Genomic DNA, 26074 nt, shown 5'->3' with positions numbered 1-26074 from the left:
AGCAGTTGAAGAAGTAGCAGTAGCAGTTGAAGAAGTAGCAGTAGCAGTAGTAGTAGTAGAAGAAGTAGCAGTAGTAGAAGTAGCATTAGCAGTAGCAGTAGTAATAGTAGCAGTAATAGTAATAGTAGTAGTAGTAGTAGCAGTAGTAGCAATAGTAGCAGTAGTAATAGTAGCAGTAGTAGTAGCAATAGAAGAAGTAGCATTAGCAGTAGAAGCAAAAATAGTAGCAGTTGAAGAAGTAGCAGTAGCAGTAGTAGTAGTAGAAGAAGTAGCAGAAGTAGCTAAGCGGTAGAAGTAATAATAGTAGCAGTAGTAGTAGCAGTAGAAGAAGAAGCAGTAGCAGCAGTAGTAGTAGCAGTAGTAGCAGAAGAGCAGTAGTGGTAGCAGTAGCAGCAGTAGTAGTAGTAGTAGTAGTAGCAGTAGTAGTAGCAGTAGCAGTAGTAGCAGTAGTAGTAGCAGTAGCAGTAGTAGTAGCAGTAGCAGTAGTAGCAGTAGTAGTAGTAGTAGCAGTAGTAGCAGTAGTAGTAGCAGTAGCAGTAGTAGCAGTAGCAGTAGTAGTAGCAGCAGTAGCAGCAGTAGTAGTAGCAGTAGTAGCAGAAGAGCAGTAGTGGTAGCAGTAGCAGCAGTAGTAGTAGTAGTAGTAGTAGCAGTAGTAATGATAGTAGCAGTAGTAGTAGCAGTAGCAGTAGTAATAGTAGCAGTAGTAGTAGCAATAGAAGAAGTAGCATTAGCAGTAGCAGCAATAATAGTAGCAGTTGAAGAAGTAGCAGTAGCAGTTGAAGAAGTAGCAGTAGCAGTAGTAGTAGTAGAAGAAGTAGCAGTAGTAGAAGTAGCATTAGCAGTAGAAGCAAAAATAGTAGCAGTTGAAGAAGTAGCAGTAGCAGTAGTAGTAGTAGAAGAAGTAGCAGAAGTAGCTAAGCGGTAGCAGTAGTAATAGTAGCAGTAGTAGTAGCAGTAGAAGAAGTAGCAATAGCAGCAATAATAGTAGCAGTTGAAGAAGTAGCAGTAGCAGTAGTAGTAGTAGAAGAAGAAGCAGTAGTAGAGGTAGCATTAGCAGTAGCAGTAGTAATAGTAGCAGTAGTAGCAGTAGTAGTAGTAGTAGTAGTAGTAGTAGTAGCAGTAGTAGTAGTAGTAGTAGTAGTAGTAGTTGCAGTAGTAGTAGTAGCAGCAGTAGTAGCAGTAGTAGCAGTAGTAGTAGTAGTAGCAGTAGTAGTAGCAGTAGTAATGATAGTAGCAGTAGTAGTAGCAGTAGCAGTAGTAATAGTAGCAGTAGTAGTAGCAATAGAAGAAGTAGCATTAGCAGTAGCAGCAATAATAGTAGCAGTTGAAGAAGTAGCAGTAGCAGTTGAAGAAGTAGCAGTAGCAGTAGTAGTAGTAGAAGAAGTAGCAGTAGTAGAAGTAGCATTAGCAGTAGCAGTAGTAATAGTAGCAGTAATAGTAATAGTAGTAGTAGTAGTAGCAGTAGTAGCAATAGTAGCAGTAGTAATAGTAGCAGTAGTAGTAGCAATAGAAGAAGTAGCATTAGCAGTAGAAGCAAAAATAGTAGCAGTTGAAGAAGTAGCAGTAGCAGTAGTAGTAGTAGAAGAAGTAGCAGAAGTAGCTAAGCGGTAGAAGTAATAATAGTAGCAGTAGTAGTAGCAGTAGAAGAAGAAGCAGTAGCAGCAATAATAGTAGCAGTTAAAGAAGTAGCAGTAGCAGTAGTAGTAGAAGAAGAAGAAGCAGTAGTAGAGGTAGCATTAGCAGTAGCAGTAGTAATAGTAGCAGTAGTAGTAGTAGTAGTAGTAGTAGCATTAGAATAAGCAGTGACTGCTAAGTAGTAGTAGTGATAGTAGTGGTAGTAGTAGTAGTGATAGTAGTAGTAGAAGTAGTAGTAGTAGTGATAGTAGTAGTAGTATCAGTGATAGTAGTATTAGTAGTGATAGTGATAGTAGTAGTTTTTGTGATAGTGATAGTAGTAGTAGCAGTAGTGATAGTAGTAATAGTAGTAGTAGCAATAGTAGTGCTAGTAGTGGTAGTGATAGTAGTAGTAGTAGTAGTCATAGTATTAGTGATAGTAGTAGTAGTATTAGTGATATTAGTGATAGTGATAGTAGTAGTAGTTGTAGAGATAGTAGTATTAGGAATAGTAGTAGTAGTAATAGTGAACTTTGTAACTTTCTCACCTTGTAATAGTCGTAGAGCAGTCCCAGGGCTGCAGCAGTGGTAGTAGTACTAGTGATAATGATAGTAGTAGTGATAGTAGTAGTAGTAGTGATAGTAGTATTGATAGTAGTAGTACTAGTGATAGTGCTGGTAGTAGTGATAGTAGTAGTACTAGCGATAGTGATAGTAGTAGTGATAGTAGTAGTAGTACTAGTGGTAGTAGTAGTAGTAGTAGTAGTGATAGTAGTAGTAGTGATAGTGATAGCAGTAGTAGTAGTAGTGATATTAGAAGTAGTACCTGTGACGGTAGTAGTAATGATAGTAGTATTAGTGATAGTAGTACTAGTGATGGTAGTAGTAGTGATAGTAGTAGTTGTAGTAGTGATCGTTGTAGTAGTACTAGTGATAGTAGTAGTAGTGATAGTGAAAGTAGTAGGGATAATAGTAGTAGTACTAGTGATAGTAGTAGTAGTAGTAGTAGCAGTGATAGTAGTAGTAGTTCTCGTGATAGTAGTAGTAGTACTAGTGATAGTAGTAGTAGTAGTACTAGTGATAGTAGTAGTAGTAGTGGTAGTGATAGTAGTACTAGGCATGGTGATAGTAGTAGTAGTAGTAGTAGTGATAGTAGTAGTACTAGTGATAGTAGTAGTAGTAGTAGTAGTGATAGTAGTAGTGATAGTAGTAGTAGTACTTGTGATAGTAGTAGTCATTCTAGTGATAGTAGTAGTAGTGATAGTAGTAGTGACAGTAGTATTAATAGTAGTACTAGTGATATTAGTAGTAGTGATAGTAGTACTAGTGATAGTGATAGTAGTAGTGACAGTAGTATTAATAGTAGTACTAGTGATAGTAGTACTAGTGATAGTAGAAGTAGTGATAGTAGTGATACTGATAGTAGTAGTGACATTAGTATTAATAGTAGTAGTAGTGATATTGATAAAAGTAGTAGTAATGATATTAGTAGTAGTAGTAGTAGTGATAGTGGTAGTAGTAGTAATAGCAGTAGTAGTAGTGGTATCAGTGATAGTAGTAGTATTAGTGATAGTGATAGTAGTAGCAGTAGTGATAGTAGTAATAGTAGTAGTATTAGTGATAGTAGTGGTAGTGACAGTAGTAGTATTAGTGATAGTAGTAGTAGTATTAGTGATAGTGTTAGTGGTATTAGTAGTAGTAGTAGTTGTGGTATCAGTGATAGTAGTAGTATTAGTGATAGTGATAGTAGTAGTTTTTGTGATAGTGATAGTAGTAGTAGCAGTAGTGATAGTAGCAATAGTAGTAGTAGCAGTGATAGTAGTGGTAGTGATAGTAGTAGTAGTCATAGTAGTATCAGGAATAGTGGTAGTAGTATTAGTGATAGTAGTGGTAGTAGTAATAGTGAACTTTGTAACTTTCTCACCTTGTAATAGTCGTAGAGCAGTCCCAGGGCTGCAGCAGAGTCCTCGTCTCCATTGATGCTCATCATGGCCTTAGTGGCTGCAGTCAGAGGGTTCTCCAAGTAGGACCGCCATGCCTCATCCTCGCTGGTGTATGCACGCCGCCCTTGGAAGGACGTCTCATTGGGTACCACCACCACCAGCCGCTTACTGTGATATGACACAAACACGCACTCTTAATATACAGTTGAAGTCGGAAGTTTACATACACTTAGGTTGGAGTTATTATAACTCGTTTTTCAACCACTCCACAAATTTCTTGTTAACAAACTATTGTTTTGCCAAGTCGGCTAGGACATCTACTTTGTGCATGACAGAAGTAATTTTTCCAACAATTGTTTACAGACAGATTATTTCACTTATAATTCACTCTATCACAATTCAGTGGGTCAGAAGTTTACATACACTAAATTGACTGTAACTTTAAACAGCTTAGAATATTCCAGAAAATGATGTCATGGCTTTAGAAGCTTCTGATAGGCTAATTGACATAATTTGAGTCAATTGGAGGTGTACCTGTGGATGTATTTCAAGGCCTACCTTCAAACTCAGTGCCTCTTTGCTTGACATCATGAGAAATTCTAAAGAAATCAGCCAAGACCTCAGACATTTTTTTGTAGACATCCACAAGTCTGGTTCATCCTTGGGAGCAATTTCCAAACGCATGAAGGTACCACGTTCATCTGTACAAACAATGGTACGCAAGTATAAACACCATGGGACCACACAGCCGTCATACCGCTCAGGAAGGAGACGTGTTCTGTCTCCTAGAGATGAACGTACTTTGGTGTGAAAAGTGCAAATCAATCCCAGAACAACAGCAAAATACCTTGTGAAGATGCTGGAGGAAACAGGTACAAAAGTATCTATATCCACAGTAAAACGAGTCCTATATCGACATAACCTGAAAGGACGCTTAGCAAGGAAGAAGCCACTGCTCCAAAACCGCTATAAAAAAGCCAGACTAAGGTTTGAAACTGCACATGGAGATAAAGATTGTACTTTTTGGAGAAACGTCCTCTGGTCTGATGAAGCAAAAATAGAACTGTTTGGCCATAATGACCGTCGTTATGTTTGGAGGAATAAGGGGAGGCTTGCAAGCCGAAGAACACCATCATGTTGTGGGAGTGCTTTGCTGCAGGAGGGCCTCGTCCACTTCACAAAATAGATTTCATCATGAGGAGGTAAAATTAGGTAGACATGTGGAAGCAACATCTCAAGACATCAGTCAGGTAGTTAAAGCTTGATCGTAAATGGGTCTTCCAAATGCACAATGACCCCAAGCATACTTCCAAATTTGTGGCAAAATGGCTTAAGTCAAGGTATTGGAGTGGCCATCACAAAGCCCTGACCTCAACCCTATAGAAAATGTGTGGGCAGAACTGAAAAAGCGTGTGCGAGCAAGAGTGCCTACAAACCTGACTCAGTTTATACCAGCTCTTTCAGGAAGAATGGGCCAAAATTCACCCCACTTATTGTGGGAAGCTTGTGGAAGGCTACCCAAATGTTTGACCCAAGTTAAACAATTTAAAGGCAATGCTACCAAATACAGTGGGGAGTATTTGATACACTACCCGATTTAGCAGGTTTTCCTACTTACAAAGCATGTAGAGGTCTGTCATTTTTATCATAGGTACACTTCAACTGTGAGAGACAGAATCTAAAACAAAAATCCAGAAAATCACATTGTATGATTTTTAAGTAATTAATTAGCATTTTATTGCATGACATAAGTATTTGATACATCAGAAAAGCAGAACTTAATATTTGGTACAGAAACCTTTGTTTGCAATTACAGAGATCATCCTGTAGTTCTTGACCAGGTTTGCACACACTGCAGCAGGGATTTTGGCCCACTCCTCCATGCAGACCTTCTCCAGATCCTTCAGGTTTTGGGGCTGTCGCTGAGCAATACGAACTTTCAGCTCCCTCCAAAGATGTTCTATTGGGTTAAAGTCTGGAGACTGGCTAGGCCACTCCACGACCTTGAAATGCTTCGTACAGAGCCACTCCTTAATTGCCCTGGCTGTGTGTTTCGGGTCGTTGCCATGCTGGAAGACCCAGCCACGACCCATCTTCAATGCTCTTACTGAAGCAAGGAGGTTGTTGGCCAAGATCTCACGATACATGGCCCCATCCATCCTCCCCTCAATACGGTGCAGTCGTCCTGTCCCCTTTGCAGAAAAGCATGCCAAAAGAATGATGTTTCCACCTCCATGCTTCACGGTTGGGATGGTGTTCGTGGGGTTGTACTCATCCTTCTTCTTCCTCCAAACACGGCGAGTGGAGTTTAGACCAAAAAGCTCTATTTTTGTCTCATCAGACCACATGACCTTCTCCCATTCCTCCTCTGAATCATCCAGATGGTCATTGGCAAACTTCAGACGGGCCTGGACATGCGCTTAATCCACGATGGCGTAGTGTGTTACTAATGGTTTTCTTTGAGACTGTGGTCCCAGCTCTCTTCAGGTCATTGACCAGGTCCTGCCGTGTAGTTCTGGGCTGATCCCTCACCTTCCGCATGATCATTGATTCCCCACGAGGTGAAATCTTGCATGGAGCCCCAGACCGAGGGTGATTGACCGTCATCTTGAACTTCATCCATTTTCTAATAATTGCACCAACAGTTGTTGCCTTCTCACCAAGCTGCTTGCCTATTGTGCTGTAGCCCATCCCAGCCTTGTGCCGGTCTACAATTTATCCCTGATGTCTTTACACAGCTCTCTGGTCTTGGCCATTGTGGAGAGGTTGGAGTCTGTTTGATTGAGTGTGTGGACAGGTGTCTTTTATACAGGAAACGAGTTCAAACAGGTGCATTTAATCCAGGTAATGAGTGGAGAATAGGGGGGCTTCTTAAAGAAAAACTAACAGGTCTGTGAGAGCCGGAATTCTTACTGGTTGGTAGGTGATCAAATACTTATGTCATGCAATAAAATGCAATGGATTTTTGTTTTAGATTCCGTCTCTCGCAGTTGAAGTGTACCTATGATAAAAATTACAGACCTCTACATGCTTTGTAAGTAGGGAAACCTGGAAAATCGGCAGTGTATCAAATACTTGTTCTCCCCACTGTGCTTATTGAGTGTATGTAAACTGCTGACCCACTGGGAATGTGATGAAAGAAATCAAATCTGAAATAAATCATTCTCTCTACTATTATTCTGACATTTCACATTCTTAAAATAAAGTTGTGATCCTAACTGACCTAAGACAGGGAATTTTTACTAGGATTATATGTCAGGAATTGTGAAAAACTGAGTTTAAATGTATTTGGCTAAGGTGTATGTAAACTTCTGACTTCAACTGTACACAAACACACGTATTATACACACTGATACACACTGCATATACACACACACACACACGTATTATACACACTGGCACACACTGCATACACACACACACACACACACACACACACACACACACACACACACACACACACACACACACACACACACACACACACACACACACACACACACACACACACACACACACTCTAAAGGAGGTTAGATAGCTTCAGGACAGACAATAGCTCTAATCAGCAGGTTAGAGAGCTTCAGGACAGACAATAGCTCCAATCAGCAGGTTAGAGAGCTTCAGGACAGACAATAGCTCTAATCAGCAGGTTAGAGAACTTCAGGACAGACAATAGCTCTAATCAGCAGGTTAGAGAGCTTCAGGACAGACAATAGCTCTAATCAGCAGGTTAGAGAGCTTCAGGACAGACAATAGCTCTAATCAGCAGGTTAGAGAGCTTCAGGACAGACAATAGCTCTAATCAGCAGGTTAGAGAGATTCAGGACGGACAATAGCTCTAATAAGCAGGTTAGAGAGCTTCAGGATGGACAATAGGTATATTCTAATTAGCAGGTTAGAGAGCTTCAGGGCAGAGAATAGCTATAAGCTTTGAACAGCAAGGACAGCTATTTCTTGTCCCGGAATCCCACTTAACAAACAGGTTGAAGCCTGCTTGACATTGACGCTAAGCTGCTAGCCATCAGGCTAATGAAGTTGGTACCAGATGAGTTTTGGACTGAAGTCCTCTTTGTCTGGAGAAATACATATCCAGCATTGTAGGAGCGGTATCTATTACCCACTGTTACGGGACAAACTGGACAACTCAGAGTTCCAATGCGGCAATTGTTTACTTGCCGAGGATTATAGGTTTGAGGTGGATTCATTGATCACGCAAATCGCCAGCCTACGTAAGAAACTGGGGAAAACGCAGAGTAGAATGTTTACATTTTCTACGCCGGTGGCTGGACGACGTTCACGCTTGTTGGATGCATCTCCGCCTTGTCGTTTGTCGTTATCCAACTGGCCGGTGTTGCCTGGAGCTCCCCCATCTGATAGCGGAGTCGAAGGAGCACAGCAAGAGGAGCAAGACGATCAACGATGGTCGCATGTCACGAGTCGTGTCTGCAGCCGCAGTGCCTACAACTACGAATTCTTAGTCGATGTTGACAACCTTCCGTCCCTGTTCTGGATCGAGCGGGGCTTCTCCATCTGTCGGAGGCCTGCCACAGGCCCCGGGAGCAATGGGCTCAAGTTATCCTGCCTCTCGCCCATCCATGAAGGGTTCTCTGAATCCTGAGAAGAGGGAGTGGGCGGATTTCCTCATCCTTCTCGCCAGCAGTGAATCTGGGCAGCTCCATGGTAAGAAATGTGACAGTTCCTGGTGCAAAAACAATGTCCTGTCCCTGAGCTTGAGTAAATGACATTACTAAGTTGCTCCCGAATGTACTACACCAGGACATTGATTCTATCCTAGTCCATGTGGGTTTTAATGACATTACTAAGCTGCTCCTAAATGTACTACACCAGGACATTGATTCTATCCTAGTCCATGTGGGTTTTAATGACATTACTAAGCTGCTCCTGAATGTACTACATCAGGACATTGATTCTATCCTAGTCCATGTGGGTTTTAATGACATTACTAAGCTGCTCCTGAATGCACTACACCAGGACATTGATTCTATCCTAGTCCATGTGGGTTTTAATAACATTACTAAGCTGCTCCTGAATGTACTACACCAGGACATTGAAATCCATTCTATCCTAGTCCATGTGGGTTTTAATCACATTATGAAGGGCAGCTCTGAACAGTTGAAATTAGATTTTAAAGAGTTGATTGACTCTCTTCTAAACCCTAACAAAAGATCAATCATATCTGGCCCTCTGCCATCTCTGAATCGTGGCATTGAACACTGTCTCAGGATTCTTTCTCCTCACAACTGGCTACGTGATTACTGCAGCTCAATGGGTGTAACTTTTGTTGACAATTTCGATAACATTTGGAAACAAAACATGTTATACAAGGAGGATGTGATCCACCCAAATCATTTGGGTTCCTGGATCCTTTCACAGCATAATACAGCTGTGTTGAGACAATGACTTATCAATGACTCAAGCCCAGCTCAGCTAATCCCTACCGTTGTGAGTTTTCATAATGCTTCTGCAATTGTACATTACACCAGGGGCATCAGTAGACAAAATATACGCAATCTAATTTATGTCCCTTTAACTGCCCTGAATGCCTCTGCTGATCCTACAGCTATTGTGTGCAGTAATCATGTGCATATGAACCAGATGTATACTGTTAGCACTAAGCCGGTGTGCCCTAGTAGGAAGTCCACTGTGAGAAGCTCACCCTGCATTAACATAAATAACATGAGCACCTCTACTGCTGCTAAACCTCCCAATAAAGCAATGAAAGCAAGTAATCATCACTGAAGAAAAGTGCTCAAAATAGCCCACGTTAATATATGTAGCTTAAGAATCAAGGTTCATGAAATCAATAATTTGCTAGTAACAGATTACATTCATATTCTGACTATCTCTGAAACTCACTTAGATAAAACCTTTGATAATACAGTGGTAGCAATACAAGGTTATAACATTTATAGAAAAGATAGAAATACCAATGGTGGAGGTGTTGCTGTTTATATTCAGAACCACATTCTGTAAAGATTAGAGAGGATCTCATGTTAAATACTGTTGAAGTAATATGGCTACAGGTTCATCTGCCTCACCTAAAGCCCATTCTGGTGGGAAGCTGCTACAGAACCAAGTGCTAACAGTCAGCATCTCGATAACGTGTGAAATGCTTGAAATCAACAAAGGGGTATATTTTCTGGGCGATTTAAATATTGACTGGCTTTAATCAAGATGCTCACTCAAGAAAAAACTTCAAACTGTAACTAATAACTGCAACCTGGTTCAGGTTATCAGTCAACCTACCAGGGTAGTTACAAACAGCACAATAATGAAATCATCAACATGTATTGATCACAGCTTTACTAATACTGCAGAAATGTGCTTGAAAGCAGTATCCAGATCCATCGGATGTAATGATCACAATATAGTAGCAATATCTAGGAAAACCAAAGTTCCAAAGGCTGGGCCTAATATAGTTAGGGTTGCAAAGGGTCGGAATCTTTCCAGTAAATTCCCGGAATTGTTCCTGTAATTTTCCATAGGAAGTTAAGCCCTGGAATGTGGGGCATTTTCACTGTTATAAGCTAAAACGTTATCTTGTAACAGGGAACCTTTTTTGTGGGACACACAAGGCAATTCTCGGTCTTGTAGCATATTTTAGTTAACCTATCCTCAATTCAATGGAATTGTAACCCTCTGCATGCACAGTGCATTCTACCATCACATGTACAGCTGATTCTCAAGATCTTGCACAATGAGATGAGATGAGATGCTATTAAGCCCACACTACAACACTGTCTGAGCCAAGGACTACATGCTTTATGGTAAGTTTTGATTACGAAACTGGGGTGAATATAATTTATATGGCATACATTATTTTTTTGTTTACTAGTAAATAGTAGCCTACAACAAAGTGTTTTTAAATCATTTCTAACTTGTTACCAATTTCTGCTAGTTAGTTTTTGCTACCATGTGGGGTTTAGCTTCATTGAGCCTGCTAACTGAGGAGTGTTAATTCACCTGTTTCCATACATTTTAAAACATTGATCTTACAAAGGAGTTGTTTAATCTAACTCCTTAACTATTAACTATATCAGTACATGGAATTGTTTTTTTTGTTTTTTTTTACAATTTGTTTTCTAATCTTTACAGGAAAATGCCACCGGCACTATCTGATGTGTGGAGACATTTCACTGCAGCTAATGTAAAGGAAAAGCTGTGTACATTTGCAAATACTGTGCCAAATCATATGTGAAGAATGCAACAAAGTGCATAAAGTTCCCTCAGCGCTCACAACAAGCAACCTCTGACAAAAGTCCCTCTACTGCTATTTGAGGTGAATGAGACACCTTATTTATAGCAACTACTCATGGTCCTCCTGGAATCAGAAGTTTTTTTGACTCAATGGAGGAACGTAGTCAGAGAAATGCTGATGTATTTTAGGAGAGAGTGGTAAGCAGCCTGAAACTCCTGAAACCTACAGCTGTCACGGCTGATTTCCTCCTCTTCCTCTGAAGAGGTGTAGCAAGGATCGGACCAATACGCAGCGTGGTAGGTGACCATGTTTTAATAGGGGAAAAACTGAACACACTTTACAAAATAACAAATGTGGCAAAACCGAAACAGTCCTATCTGGGGCAGAGGACACAAAGACAGGAAACAATCACCCACAAAGTACCCACAGAATATGGCTGCCTAAATATGGTTCCCAATCAGAGACAACAATAGACAGCTGCCTCTAATTGAGAACCAATCTAGGCAACCATAGACATACAAAATACCTAGAAAGGAGACAGCCCCATAAACATACAAAAACCCCTAGACAAGACAACAACACATACATCACCCATGTCACACCCTGACGTAACCAAAATAACAATAGCAGTAGCCATTGCACGGATTGAGGGAGACAATGCCATCCTGTCTGATGTTCAGACTCTGCTTGCAGATGTAAGAGAAGAAATCCATACTGCCCTACCCACTTCACTGTTGCTCCAAGTAGAGGCAACTACAGTTCTGAAATACATCAAAAAGCGTGAAGACTTCTTCCTGAAGCCCATACACACCGCAGGGTAGATTTTGGACCCCAAGTATGCTGGCAAGAACATCCTGTCTGGTGCGCAGATCAACAAGGCCTATGGTGTCATCACAACCGTGTATCGCCACCTTGGCCTGGATGAGGGCAAGGTTCTTGGTAGTCTGGTGAAGTACACTTCCATGCAAGGGCTTTGGGATGGAGATGCAATATGGCAGTCGTAGCAACATATCTCATCAGCCACCTGGTGGAAGAGACTTTGTGGATCCGAGGCTCTTTCCCCTGTTGCCGAATCCCACCAACATCAGCCGTCTCAGAGCGCAACTGGTCCTTGTTTGGGAACACACACACCAAAGCATGCAACAGGCTGCCCAATACAAGGGTTGAAAAATTGGTGGCCATCCGGGCAAATTTGAGGCTTTTTGAGCCTGACAATGAGCCATCCTCAACAAGATTGGAAAGTGACAGTGAAGATGAGGCCTCAGAGTCTGATGTTCAAGAGGTGGACATTGAGGAGGTCCAGGGAGAAGACATGGAAGCCTGAGATCAAGACAACCAAAGCTTTAGTTTGTAGACTATCATTTTACATTCTGTTGAAAACATTTTTGGGAGATGTTATTCATCATTGGGGATCATTCAATATTCCCTGTCTTTTGTTGTTCAGTGAAATCATCCTATGTGAAGAGTCAACTCATTTAATTAAAGTTCAATTTGTAACTAAACTGTTTTTTACATTTCTATTGGAAGGATTTAATAATTTGCAATTATGTCTACTTATGATAATGTAAAAGGTTTATGTCTCCATATGAAATGGTAAATATATCCAAAACAAAAAACATCTACATTTAAATGGTATTAATATTAATTTGCATATATTCCTGTTAATTCCCATATATTCCCGTTAATTTCCAAGGAAAGTTTCCACATCTGACTATTCCCCAAAATGTGCAACCCTAAATATAGTGTATAAGAGGTCATACAAGAAGTTTTGTAGTGATTCCTTTGTTGTTTATTGTAAAGAATATTTGTTGGTCCATGGTGTGTAATGAGGAGCAAAAAGACACTTGACACATGTATGAAATTGCTTATTCAAGTTGCTAATAAACATGAACCCATAAAGAAAATGACTGTAAAAACTGTTAAATCCCTGTGGATTGATGAGGAATTTAAAAATTGTATGTTTGAGAGGGATGAGGCAAAAGGAATGGCAAATAAGTCTGGCTGCACAACTGATTGGCAAACTTATTGCAAATTGAGAAATCATGTGACTAAACTGAATAAAAAGAAGAAGAAACTACACTATAAAATGATAAGTGAAATAATGAATGCTAGTAAAAAGCTTTGGAGCACCTTAAATGAAATTCTGGGGAAAAAGGCAAACTCAGCTCCATCATTCAATGAATCAGACGGCTCATTCCTCACAAAACCAACTGATATTTCCAACTTATTTTAATGATTTTTTCATTGGCAAGAATAGCGAATTTAGGCATGACATGCCAGCAACAAATGCTGAAACTACACATCTAAGTACAACTGACCAGCGACTGCGACTGAAACACTTAACAAAGAGTTGCAGTTAGTTTCAGAGTGGGTGGCAAGGAATAAGTTAGTCCTAAATATTTCTAAAACTAAAAGCATTGTATTTGGGACAAATCATTAATTAAACCCTAAACCTCAACTAAATATTGTAATAAATAATGTTGAAATTGAGCAGGTTGAGGTGACTAAACTGCTTGGAGTAACCCTGGATTGGAAACTGTCATGATCAAAACATATTTACACAACAGTAGCTAAAACAGGGAGAAGTTTTCTTTCTTGTATATATTTTAATCTCACTTTCCATCTACAAACTAAATATACTTTCCTGCAACCCACCTCACCCAATGTGGTACGGATCTGCTATTTTTTATACCTTATAACTGGAACTTCCATCAGGAGCTAGCCAGCTAACTATCTACTAGTCATTGTTAGCCACTGCTAGCGGTCTTCACCTTTAGCTCAGACACCAGCCAGCTTTAGCTCGGACAATTACCTGCCGGTCTGCACAGCGCGATATTAACCCACAGCATATCGGACTGCTTTTCTCCTCACCGGATTCCTGCTGCAATCTCTGGACCATTACACCGGATCATCGCATCAAGCACCAGTCCCAAAGCAAGCACCAGTTAGCCTCGAGCTAGACCCATCTCCCGGCCAACCGACGGAGTATACCAGCTAATTCTTGGGCTACAATAACTCTTTTGCCAATTGGCCTGGACACTTTGTTGTTGACACGGAGCCCCTCCGATCCATCACGACTGGTCTGCCGATGTAATGTCCGATGTGGTTTTCCATTGCGACGTCGCCGAAGACCCATCTGCTATCCCCGGCCCGCTAGCTTTCTGTCTCCCGCTGGCTTAGCGCAGTAGTTACTACCGAACGGCTCCCTGACTCACCTATTGCTGCTCATTGGACCCTATAATCACTTGGCTACAAGGCTGATGCCTGCTGGACTGTTCAATAACACTGTACCTGATTTTGTTTATTTGTCGGCCCCAGCCTCGAGCTCAGGCCCTGTGTGCACCTAACTGACCCTCTCTGCCCATTCATCGCCATTTACCCGTTGTTGTCTTAGCTCTCCTTACCAACACCTGTGATTGCTTTATGCCTCTTTCTAATGCCAATATGCCTTGTCTACTGCTGTTTCTGTTAGTTTATATTGTTTTACTTCACTGTAGAGCCCCCATTCCCGCTCAACATGCCTTAGATAGCTCTTTTGTCCCACCCCCTACGCATGCGGAGACCTCACCTGGCTTAACTGGTGCCTCCAGAGATGCAACCTCTCTCATCGTCAGTCAATGCCTAGGTTTACCTCCACTGTACTCACATCCTACCATACCCTAGTCTGTACATTATGCCCTGAATCTATTCTACCACTCCCAGAAATCTGCTCCTTTTATTCTCTGTTCCCAACGCACTAGATGACCAGTTTTTATATCCTTTAGCCGTACCCTTATCCTACTCCTCCTCTGTTCCTCTAGTGATGTAGAGGTTAACCCAGGCCCTGTAGCCACCAGTACACCTATTCCCCAGGCGCTCTCATTTGTTGACTTCTGTAACCGTAAAAGCCTTGGTTTCATTCATGTTAACATCAGAAGCCTCCTCCCTAAGATTGTTTTATTCACTGCTTTAGCACATTCCGCCAACCCTGATGTCCTAGCCATGTCTGAATCTTGGCTTAGGAAGGCCACCAAAAATTCCGAAATTTCCATCCCCAACTACAACATTTTCCATCAAGATAGAACTGCCAAAAGGGGGCGGAGTTGCAATCTACTGCAGAGATAGCCTGCAGAGTACTATCCAGGTCTGTGCCCAAACAATTTGAGCTTCTACTTTTAAAACTTCCAGAAATAAGTCTCTCACTAATGCCACTTGTGAAATACCACCATCAGCCCCCAGCTATGCTCTGGACACCATATGTGAATTGATTGCCCCCCATCTATCTTCAGAGTTCGTACTGTTAGGTGACCTAAACTGGGACATGTTACTCGGGCCATCCTACAATCTAAGCTAGATGCCCTCAATCTCACGCAAATTATCAAGAAACCTACCAGGTACAACCCTATATCCGTAAACATGGGCACCCTCATAGATATCATCCTGACCATCCTGCCCTCTAAATAAACCTCTGTTGTCTTCAACCAGGATCTCAGCGATCACTGCCTCACTGCCTGCGTCCGTAATGGGTCCGGGTATCCTGGAAGGATATTGACCTCATCCCATCACTAGAGGATGCCTGGTTGTTCTAAAAAAGTGCTTTCCTCACCATCTTAATAAGCATGCCCCATTAAAAAAATGTAGAACTAAGAACAGATATAGCCCCTGGTTCACTCCTGACTTGACTGCCCTTGACCAGCACAAAAACATCCTGTGGCGTACTGCATTAGCATCGAATAACCCCCACGATATGCTACTTTTCAGGGAAGTCAGGGACCAATATACACAGTCAGTTAGGAAAGCAAAGGCTAGCTTTTTCAAACAGAAATTTGCATCCTGTAGCATTAATTACCCAAATTGTTGGGACAATGTAAAGTCCATGGAGAATAAGAGCACCTCCTCCCAGCTGCCCACTGCGCTGAGGCTAGGAAACACCGTCACCACTGATAAATCTACGATAATTGACAATATCCAAATGAGCTTCAATGCCATACAACTCTCCTTCTGTGGCCTCCAACTGCTCTTAAATGCTAGTAAAATGAAATGCATGCGATTCAACCGATCTCTGCCTGCACCTGCCCGCCCGACTAGTATCACTACCCTGGATGGTTCTGACTTAGAATATGTGGACAACTACAAATACCTAGGTGTCTGGTTAAACTGTAAACTCTCCTTCCAGACTCACATTAAGCATCTCCAATTCAAAATGTAATCTAGACTCAGCTTCCTATTTCACAACAAAGCATCCTTCACTCATGCTGCCAAACATACCCTCATAAAACTGACTGTCCTACCGATCCTTGACTTCGGTGATGTCATTTACAAAATAGCTTCCAACACTCTACTCAGAAAATCGGAGGTAGTCTATTACAGTGCCATCTGTCCCATATACTACCCACCACTGTGACCTGTATGCTCTCATTGGCTGGCCCTCGCTGCATATTTGTCACCAAACCCACAGGCTCCAGGTCATCTATAAGTCTTTGCTCGCTAAAGCCCCACCTTATCTCAGCCCACTGGTCACCATAGCAACACCAACACGTAGCACGTGCTCCAGCAGGTATATTTCACTGGAAATCCCCAAAGCCAACATATCCTTTGGCCGCCTTTCCTTCCAGTTCTCTACTGCCCAAGACTGGAACAAATTGCAAAAGTCCCTGAAGCTGGAGGCTTATATTTCCCTCACTAACTTTAAGCATCAGCTGTCAGAGCAGCTTACCGATCACTGCACCTGTATACAGCGCATCTGTAAATAGCCAACCCAACTACCTCATCCCCATATTGTTATTTTTTAAATATTTTTGCACCCCAGTCTCTCTATGTGCACATCATCATCTGCACATCTATCACTCCAGTGTTAAATTGAAATTATTTCACCACTATGGCCTATTTATTGCCTTACCTCCCTAATCTTACTACATTTGCCCACACTGTATATACATTTTTCTAATGTGTTATTGACTGTACGTTTGTTTATTCCATGTGTAACTCTGTGTTGTATGTTTCGAACTGCTTTGCTTTATCTTGGCCAGGTCGCAGTTGTAAATGAGAACTTGTTCTCAACTGGCCTACCTGGTTAAATAAAGGTGAAATAAATAAGTATGTCCATGACAAGGCGCTTCTTAACAGCATTATCAACAAGGCGCTGCTCTACCTTCTTAACAACATTACTAACAAGGCGCTGCTCTACCTTCTTAACAACATTATCAACAAGGCGCTGCTCTACCTTCTTAACAGCATTACTAACAAGGCGCTGCTCTACCTTCTTAACAGCATTATAAACAAGGCGCTGCTCTACCTTCTTAACAGCATTACTAACAAGGCGCTGCTCTACCTTCTTAACAGCATTATCAACAAGGCGCTGCTCTACCTTCTTAACAGCATTACTAACAAGGCGCTGCTCTACCTTCTTAACAACATTATCAACAAGGCACTGCTCTACCTTCTTAACAGCATTATCAACAAGGTGCTGCTCTGCCTTCTTAACAGCACTATCAACAAGGCACTGCTCTACCTCCTTAACGGCATTATCAACAAGGCACTGCTCTGCCTTCCTAACAGCATTATCAACAAGGTGCTGCTCTGCCTTCTTAACAGCATTATCAACAAGGAGCTGCTCTACCTTCTTAACAGCATTATCAACAAGGCGCTGCTCTGCCTTAACATAATTATCAGCAAGCCGCTGCTCTGCCTTCTTAACAGCATTATTAACAAGGCACTGCTCTACCTTCTTAACAGCACTATCAACAAGGCATGTCCTACAGGCCCTAGTTTTGTCGCACCTGGACTACTGTTCAGTCGTGTGGTCAGGTGCCACAAAAAATAACTTAGGAAAATAGCAATTGGTCTAGAAAAGGGCAGCAAGTCTGGCCCTTGGATGTACACAGAGAGCTAATATTAATAATATACATGTCAATCTTTCCTGGCTCAAAGTGGAGGAGCGATTGACTTCATCACTGCTTGTATTTATTAGAGGTATTGACATGTTGAATGCACCGAGGTGTCTGTCTAAACTACTGGCACACAGCTCGGACACCCTTGCATACCCCACATGACATGCCAAAAGAGGTCTCTTCACAGTCTCCAAGTCCAGAACAGACTATGGGAGGTACACAGTACTACATAGAGCCATGACTACATGGAACTCTATTCCACAGTACTACATAGAGCCATGACTACATGGAACTCTATTCCACATCAAGTAACTCATTTAAAAACAGATAAAAAACACCTTATGGAACAGCGGAGACTGTGAAGCAACACAAACATAGGCACAGACACATGCATACACACACACACAGTAGAATATGCACTATACACACACATACACGTGGACTTGTACAGTATATATGTGGTAGTGGTGGAGTAGGGACCTGAGGGCACACAGTCTGTGAATATGTTGCAATGTTTTTTAAATGTTATAAACAGCCTTCATTTTGCTGACCCCAGGAAGAGTAGCTGCTGCCTTGGCAGGAACTAATGGGGATCCATAATAAACCCCAGGAAGATTAGCTGCTGCCTTGGCAGGAACTAATGGGGATCCATAATACACCCCAGGAAGAGTAGCTGCTGCCTTGACAGGAACTAATGGGGATCCATAGTAAACCCCAGGAAGAGTTGCTGCTGCTTTGGCAGGAACTAATTGGGATCCATAATAAACCCCAGGAAGAGTAGCTGCTGCCTTGTCAGGAACTAATGGGGATCCATAATAAACCCAGGAAGAGTTGCTGGTGCCTTGGCAGGAACTAATGGGGATCCATAATAAACCCAGGAAGAGTTGCTGGTGCCTTGGCAGGAACTACTGGGGATACATAATAAACCCAGGAAGAGTTGCTGGTGCCTTGGCAGGAACGAATGGGGATCCATAATAAACCCCAGGAAGAGTTGCTGGTGCCTTGGCAGGAACGAATGGGGATCCATAATAAACCCCAGGAAGAGTTGCTGGTGCCTTGGCAGGAAATAATGGGGATCCATAATAAACCCAGGAAGAGTTAGTGGTGCCTTGGCAGGAACTAATGAGGATCCATAATCAATACAAATACAAGCCAGAAGGTTAGAGAGCTTCAGGACAGACAAGAGCTCAATTCAGCAGGTTAGATAATGTCATGAAAGACAAGAGCTCTAATCAGCAGGTTAGAGAGCTTCAGGACAGACAAGAGCTCTAATCAGCAGGTTAGAGCGATTCAGGACAGGCTGTAGCTATATTCTAATCAACAGGAAAGAGAGCTTCAGGAAAGACAATAGCTCTAATCAGCAGGTTAGAGAGCTCCAGGACTGACAATAGCTCTAAACAACCGACCAGAGGGCTTCAGGAGAGACAATAGCTCAAATCAGCAGGTTCGAGAGCTTCAGGACAGACAATATCTCTGTTCAGAAGGTTTGTGGGCTTCAGGACAGGCTATAGCTATATTCTAATCAACAGGAAAGAGAGCTTCAGGACAGATAATAGCTCTATTCTACCCAACAAATTAGAGAGCAACAAATTAGAGAGCTTCTAAATAGCTCTAATCAACAGGTAAAAAGCTAAAGGAAAGACAATAGCTCTATTTCAGCAGATTAGAGAGTTTTTGGTGAAAATAGCTATCTTATTTTCAGCAGGGTATAGGCTTCTGGACATTCAATTGCTCTAATCAGCAGGTTAAAGAGCTTCAGGACAGACAAAAGCTCTAATCAGCAAGTTAGAGAGCTTCAGGATAGATAATAGCTCTAAACAACTGACCAGATGGCTTCAGGACAGACAACAGCTCTAATAAACAGTTTAGAGAGCTTCAGGGCAGACAATAGCTCATTTCTAATCAGCAGGTTGCATAGCCTCAGGACAGACCATTAATCTAATCAGCAGGTTAGAGAACTTCAGGACAGGCAAATGCTCTAATCAACAAGTTGGAGAGCTTCAGGACATTCAAGAGCTCTAATCAGCAGGTTAGAGAGCATCAGGAGAGACAAGAACTCTAGTCAGCAGGTTAAAGAGCTTCACGGCAGAACAAATCTCTAACCAACTGGCTACAGAGCTTCAGGACAGACAATAGCTCTAATCAGCAGGTTAAAGAGCTTCAGGACATGCAATAGCTCTAATCAGCAGGTTAGAGAACTTCAGGACATTCAATAACTTTAAGGACACATTTTTATTCTAAACAGGATGTTAGAGACCTGCAGGAAAGACAATAGCTCTAATCAGCAAGTTAGAGAGCTTCAGGACAGACACTATTTCTAATATAAACAGGAGGTTAGAGATCTTCAGGACAGACAAGAGCTCTAATCAACATGTTAGAGAGCTTCAGAACAGACAATATATCTAATCGAACCAGCAGGTTAGAGAGCTTCAGGACATTGAAGAGCTCTATTCAGCAGGTTAGGGAGCTTCAGGACAGACACTAGCTCTAATCAGCAGTTTAGAGAGCTTCAAGACAGACAAAATATTTATTCTTAACAGCATGTTAGAGACCTGCAGGAAAGACAATAGCTCTAATCAGCAAGTTAGAGAGCTTCAGGACAGACAATATTTCTAATCTATACAGCAGGTTAGAGACCTGCAGGAAAGACAATAGCTCTAATCAACAGGTTAGAGAGCTTCAATGCCATACAACTCTCCTTCCTGCAACTGCTCTTAAACGCAAATAAATCCAAATACATGCTTTTCAACCGTTCGCTGCCCGCACCCGCCCGCCCGACTAGCATCACTACTCTGCACGGTTCTGACCTAGAATATATGGACAACTAGAAATACCTAGATGTCTGGCTAGACTGTAAACTCTCCTTCCAGACATCTCCAATCTAAAATCAAATCTAGAATCAGCTTTCTATTTCACAATAAAGCATCCTTCACTCACGCCGCCAAACTTACCCTAGTAAAACTGACTATCCTACCGATCCTCGACTTCTGCGATGTCATCTACAAAATAGCTTCCAATACTCTACTCAGAAAATTGGATGTAGTCTATCACAGTGCCATCTGTTTTGTCACTAAAGCCCCTTATACCACCCACCACTGCGACCTGTATGCTCTAGACGGCTGGCCCTCGCTACATATTTGTCGCCAGACCCACTGGCTCCAGGTCATCTATAAGTCTATGCTAGGTAAAGCTCCGCCTTATCTCAGCTTACTGTTCATGATAACAACACCAACCCGTAGCACGCGCTCCAGCAGGTATATCTCACTGGTCATCCCCAAAGACAATACCTCATTTGGCCGCCTTACCTTCCAGTTCTCTGCTGCCAGTGACTGGAACGAATTGAATTTTTTTTTGCTGAAGCTGGAGACTTACATTTCCCTCACTAACTTTAAACATCAGCTATCTGAGCAGCTAACTGATCGCTGCAGCTGTATATAGTCCATCTGTAAATAACCCACCCAATCTACCTACCTCATCCCCATATTGTTTTTATTTACTTTTCTGCTCATTCACACACCAGTTTCACTACTTACACACCATCATCTGCTCATCGTCATCTGCTAAATTGTAATTACTTTGCTACTATGGCCTATTTATTGCCCTACCTCCATTTGCACGCACTGTATACAGATTTTCTTTTTTTCTATTGTGTTATTGACTGTACACTTGTTTATTCAACGTGTAACTCTGTGCTGTTGTTTGTGTTGCGCTGCTTTGCTTTATCTTGGCCAGGTCGCAGTTGTAAATGAGATCTTGTTCTCAACTATCCTACCTGGTTAAATAAAGATAAAAATAAAATAAAATTAAAAGAGAGTTTCAGGACAGACAATAGCTCTAATCAGCAGGTTAGAGAGTTTCAGGACAGACAATAGCTCTAATCAGCAGGTTAGAGAGCTTCAGGACAGACAATAGCTCTAATCAGCAGGTTAGAGAACTTCAGGACAGACAATAGCTCTAATCAGCAGGTTAGAGAACTTCAGGACAGTCAATAGCTCTAATCAGCAGGTTAGAGAGCTTCAGGACAGACAATAGCTCTAATCAGCAGGTTAGAGAGCTTCAGGAAAGACAATAGCTCTAATCAACAGGTTATAGAGCTTCAGGACAGACAATAGCTCTAATCAGCAGGTTATAGAGCTTCAGGACAGACAATAGCTCTAATCAACAGGTTATAGAGCTTCAGGACAGACAATAGCTCTAATCAACAGGTTATAGAGCTTCAGGACAGACAATAGCTCTAATCAGCAGGTTAGAGAGCTTCAGGAAAGACAATAGCTCTAATCAACAGGTTATAGAGCTTCAGGACAGACAATAGCTCTAATCAGCAGGTTATAGAGCTTCAGGACAGACAATAGCTCTAATCAACAGGTTATAGAGCTTCAGGACAGACAATAGCTCTAATCAACAGGTTATAGAGCTTCAGGACAGACAATAGCTCTAATCAGCAGGTTAGAGAGCTTCAGGAAAGACAATAGCTCTAATCAACAGGTTATAGAGCTTCAGGACAGACAATAGCTATAGGACTGACTAACTACTAGTCTGCTGCTCACAAGAACATTGTTTTATTTGCCTAGGTTTAAGAAAACTCAATTTTAAATGTCTGCCAAATCAAAAGATACCCCTGAAAGATACTTCCGCTCAACAGTTCCCCCCATACCTTTCTTTCCCCTCCCCATGTCTCCAGATCCTATGACACTCTGACCCCATGTTGAGGCTATTATAGCCACTAGAAGCCCTCAGGGCCCAGGCTGTGGACTTCAGAGCTCGTTCTTCTTACCCCTCCTGTACTCCACTCTCATACTTTCTCTCCATTGAAGATATCATATAAAACACAGGAAAAATATGTTTTTTGGTTGTGCTGGGTCTTTAAATAGTATAACCCACAAGGAAGTGCATACAGCTGATGTCTACTGTTAAACTTTACGCCTGAAGACATTTGTAGCCCTATATGTAAAAAATATGGGTTAAAGGTTGTTTTTCGTGGAGATCTGGTGTGGGCATTTGAACTAACATTGTAAGCTCTAAACAGGGCTGGGAAACAGACTAACATTACTGGGGTTGATATGATAACAACGTATTTGCATATTCAGTGTACAACAAATAGAAGTAGTGTACATCTGCCCATGTCCACATTTTATGATCGGCTTTAAAGTCAAATGGTTGAATTCGTGAAACATGTGAGCTACTAATCATGATAATAATTCCATCATTGGATACTAACTATTTTATTCTCATTTTTGAGTCAGGGTCATATTTGATGAAAAAGTAATTTAAAAGGTTATTGAAATTAATTCTACAGCCCGTAAAAATTATTATTTCACTGAAAAAAATGAAGAAATAGACAAATGTCAAATGTCAATAGTGGGTCAAAATGTCATTAGTGTCAACATTCCAGTCCATGGAGAAGACAGACATGCAGTATGACATAGTCAGAACAAAACTGCAACATAAAGATGGCCACAAATCAAACCAGCAGGTACTGAAAATACAGCACCAAACAGAAGATAATGATGTGATAAATAAAGCAAGATATTTTATTCATAACATGGTAAATACACTGTTCTGCACAGTCATTTACAGATGATTCTAGCCCTAAAAGCCACTCAAAGTATTAAAAAGGCCTAAACCAAATAGTACTAAAACAAAAAGACCTCAAGTTGTTATTCACATAAACTGCAGCCTATTACAACTGACGGAAACTGCGAATTTGACAAGTCTATTCGCCGCCAACCTTAGTTTGCCTTTAACACAACCACAGTAATACTTCCAAAAGGTTAGAGGAAATGAATCCCAAATAATATAAACAAAAATTGTTACATATTTTTTACTAAAATATTAATGTCATAATAAAACATAAGTTTATTTATTTTGTCCCAAATTACAGCGCAAAAAGTCTCGTATGTCATGTTAAAGTCATCAAAGATCCTTTCCCCAGCTATGATCACTTACTTGTCCGTCTCCTGTGACATATTTTTCTTCCTCCACGATTCTTCCTTGTGAAACTGGACTTTCAAGTCAGAGCAGGTACTACTAGAGTGAGGCAGAGTTGGTGAGGGATGCCAGAACCTGGGTTACAGGTAAGTCGACTTTTCCTACCCTGCTTGTTTCACGCAGACAGTCCCTTCCTTTCTACCAGGCAGTTAGGCTTCACTGGACGCTGCTGCACCTCTGTGTGCTTTGTGCCAATACAGAGCAGCTAATCAATGATCTCCTATACAATAGTCAGTACATGAAAGGAATAATAAATCCTTGTTATAAAAAAAAGACTATATTTACCTCGCTTTGCTAAATAGGAATGAGTCAACTTTGTTGGAATTCTTTCAGTGTAAGGTATTTGGGTTGAAAGAAGGCAAGCCTATCGCTGATTGGTCCATCTACCGTGGTCTCAGCCTATCGGTGATTGGCTGCCTCGTCAGAAAAACAGGTAACACCCCCCCCCCTCACCTGTAGGGTTATATACCTAGAACTGACAATGTTACTGCATTCTGCATTGAAATAAACTGGCCTCTTCTTCAGTATTTTGCTATGTAATTTAGAAATGTTCTTGAAATACCATGACTGCTGGAATGAATGATAGGATGGGGGAGATGAGGATGGAATAGGAGAGGACTTGCAGCATGACTGCCCTGCCTTAAAGATAGGATAGACCTTCACTGACCTGTTGTTGATAGACATCAATGCCCTGGGCCTGAAATAGCCTACACACACACACATACACACACACACACACACACACACACACACACACACACACACACACACACACACACACACACACACACCTGGATAGGGATCTGAGATTGGAATTCTCCAGACACACGGTCAGAGCCACAGCTAAGCACAAGTTCCTCATGTAAAGCCATGTGTAATTCAAGTGTTTAGGATATTTACTCACATCACCTCATATAGTCACAGGTCACAGGTCACAGCCACAGGAATTAGGGCTGCCTAGGGTGCAGCAGCAACACCTAAAAAATAATAAAATAAAATAAATAAAATAAAAATGTGTCTTTTTTTTCTTACAAAAGTCGTGCACTGGGTCTTTAAAAGTCCTGTATTAGCGGACCGACATGGCCTTGTGCAGCCCGGGCTCAGGGACATTTAATATACATTTCTTTCTGATGGCTGGGTGGTGCCCAGCAATTTGTTGACACAATACCATTGTATTGTGGTACCATTGTATTGTGTGTTTGTGATGACTTCTAAAATGTTATGTTCCTATTCTGATATTTCATTATTTCTTATTGTTGTTGCATTGTCAAGAAGGAATGTGCTAGTAAGCATCTCGTTGAATGGTGTATACCATATGTATCTTGTACATACCACTAATAAAACTTGAAACTCCTGGTTAACAGACAATATACACTACTTTGTGGAGGAGAGAGGGTCACATGGTGCCATGGACACCTTCAGATGTTATCTCAACTCCACAGTCAGACTGTATCCATGGAGACCACCCTTCAGATGTTATCTCAACCCCACAGTCAGGCTGTATCCATGGAGACCACCCTTCAGATGTTATCTCAACTCCACAGTCAGACTGTATTCATGGAGACCACCCTTCAGATGTTATCTCAACCCCACAGTCAGACTGTATCCATGGAGACCACCCTTCAGATGTTATCTCAATCCCACAGTCAGACTGTATCCATGGAGACCACCCTTCAGATGTTATCTCAACCCCACAGTCAGGCTGTATCCATGGAGACCACCCTTCAGATGTTATCTCAACCCCACAGTCAGACTGTATCCATGGAAACCACCCTTCAGATGTTATCTCAACCCCACAGTCAGGCTGTATCCATGGAGACCACCCTTCAGATGTTATCTCAACCCCACAGTCCGACTGTATCCATGGAGACCACCCTTCAGATGTTATCTCAACCCCACAGTCAGGCTGTATCCATGGAGACCACCCTTCAGATGTTATCTCAACCCCACAGTCAGACTGTATCCATGGAGGCCACCCTTCAGATGTTATCTCAACCCCACAGTCAGACTGTATCCATGGAGACCACCCTTCAGATGTTATCTCAACCCCACAGTCACGCTTACCAAATGGCACCCTATCCCCTATATAGTGCACTACTTTTGACCAGGGCCTATAGTTGTTGTTGTAGATACCAATCAACCAGGACAAGAGGACTCACTCAGTCTGGTCTGGGAGTTGTGGGTCACATCATTGGTCAAGCCAATCTTCCACCTGGGGAAAAGGGAAGACCTGGGTCCATACATTTTATTCATTTCTGATTCATATATTTCATTCATGGTTGTTGGGGTGCTCAGACATTCCATTTTAGATTTTGCATTTAAACATTTTAGGAGTATTTTGCTTACTTTGTTGTATCAGTAAGTGTACTTACTAAGTTATTGTTGCAACTTCGGGAAGAAGCATTCATTTGCTTATGAATACTCTTGAGGCATAGGTTTCG

The 26074-nt window shown here is 41.7% G+C and overlaps 1 protein-coding gene across 1 annotated transcript in view; it reads right to left on the bottom strand.

Annotated features, from left to right (window-relative positions):
* Window positions 1-23621, bottom strand: part of LOC139391891 (grainyhead-like transcription factor 2b) — a 98183-nt gene extending 74562 nt beyond the window's left edge. The window contains exons 1-2 of the mRNA XM_071139508.1: window positions 23592-23621; window positions 3539-3725 (exon numbers count right to left, since the gene is read on the bottom strand). Of these exons, the coding sequence (XP_070995609.1) occupies window positions 3539-3725; window positions 23592-23611 (207 nt within the window). The 5' untranslated portion in view covers window positions 23612-23621. The remainder of the gene's footprint in view (window positions 1-3538; window positions 3726-23591) is intronic.
* Between the last annotated feature and the right edge of the window lie 2453 nt (window positions 23622-26074).

This window comes from Oncorhynchus clarkii, chromosome 32, assembly GCF_045791955.1.
Source record: "Oncorhynchus clarkii lewisi isolate Uvic-CL-2024 chromosome 32, UVic_Ocla_1.0, whole genome shotgun sequence".
In the NCBI taxonomy this organism is placed as follows: domain Eukaryota; kingdom Metazoa; phylum Chordata; class Actinopteri; order Salmoniformes; family Salmonidae; genus Oncorhynchus; species Oncorhynchus clarkii.
Note: the sequence above shows the minus strand (reverse complement) of the source record. Positions and strands in the feature narration are given on the sequence as shown.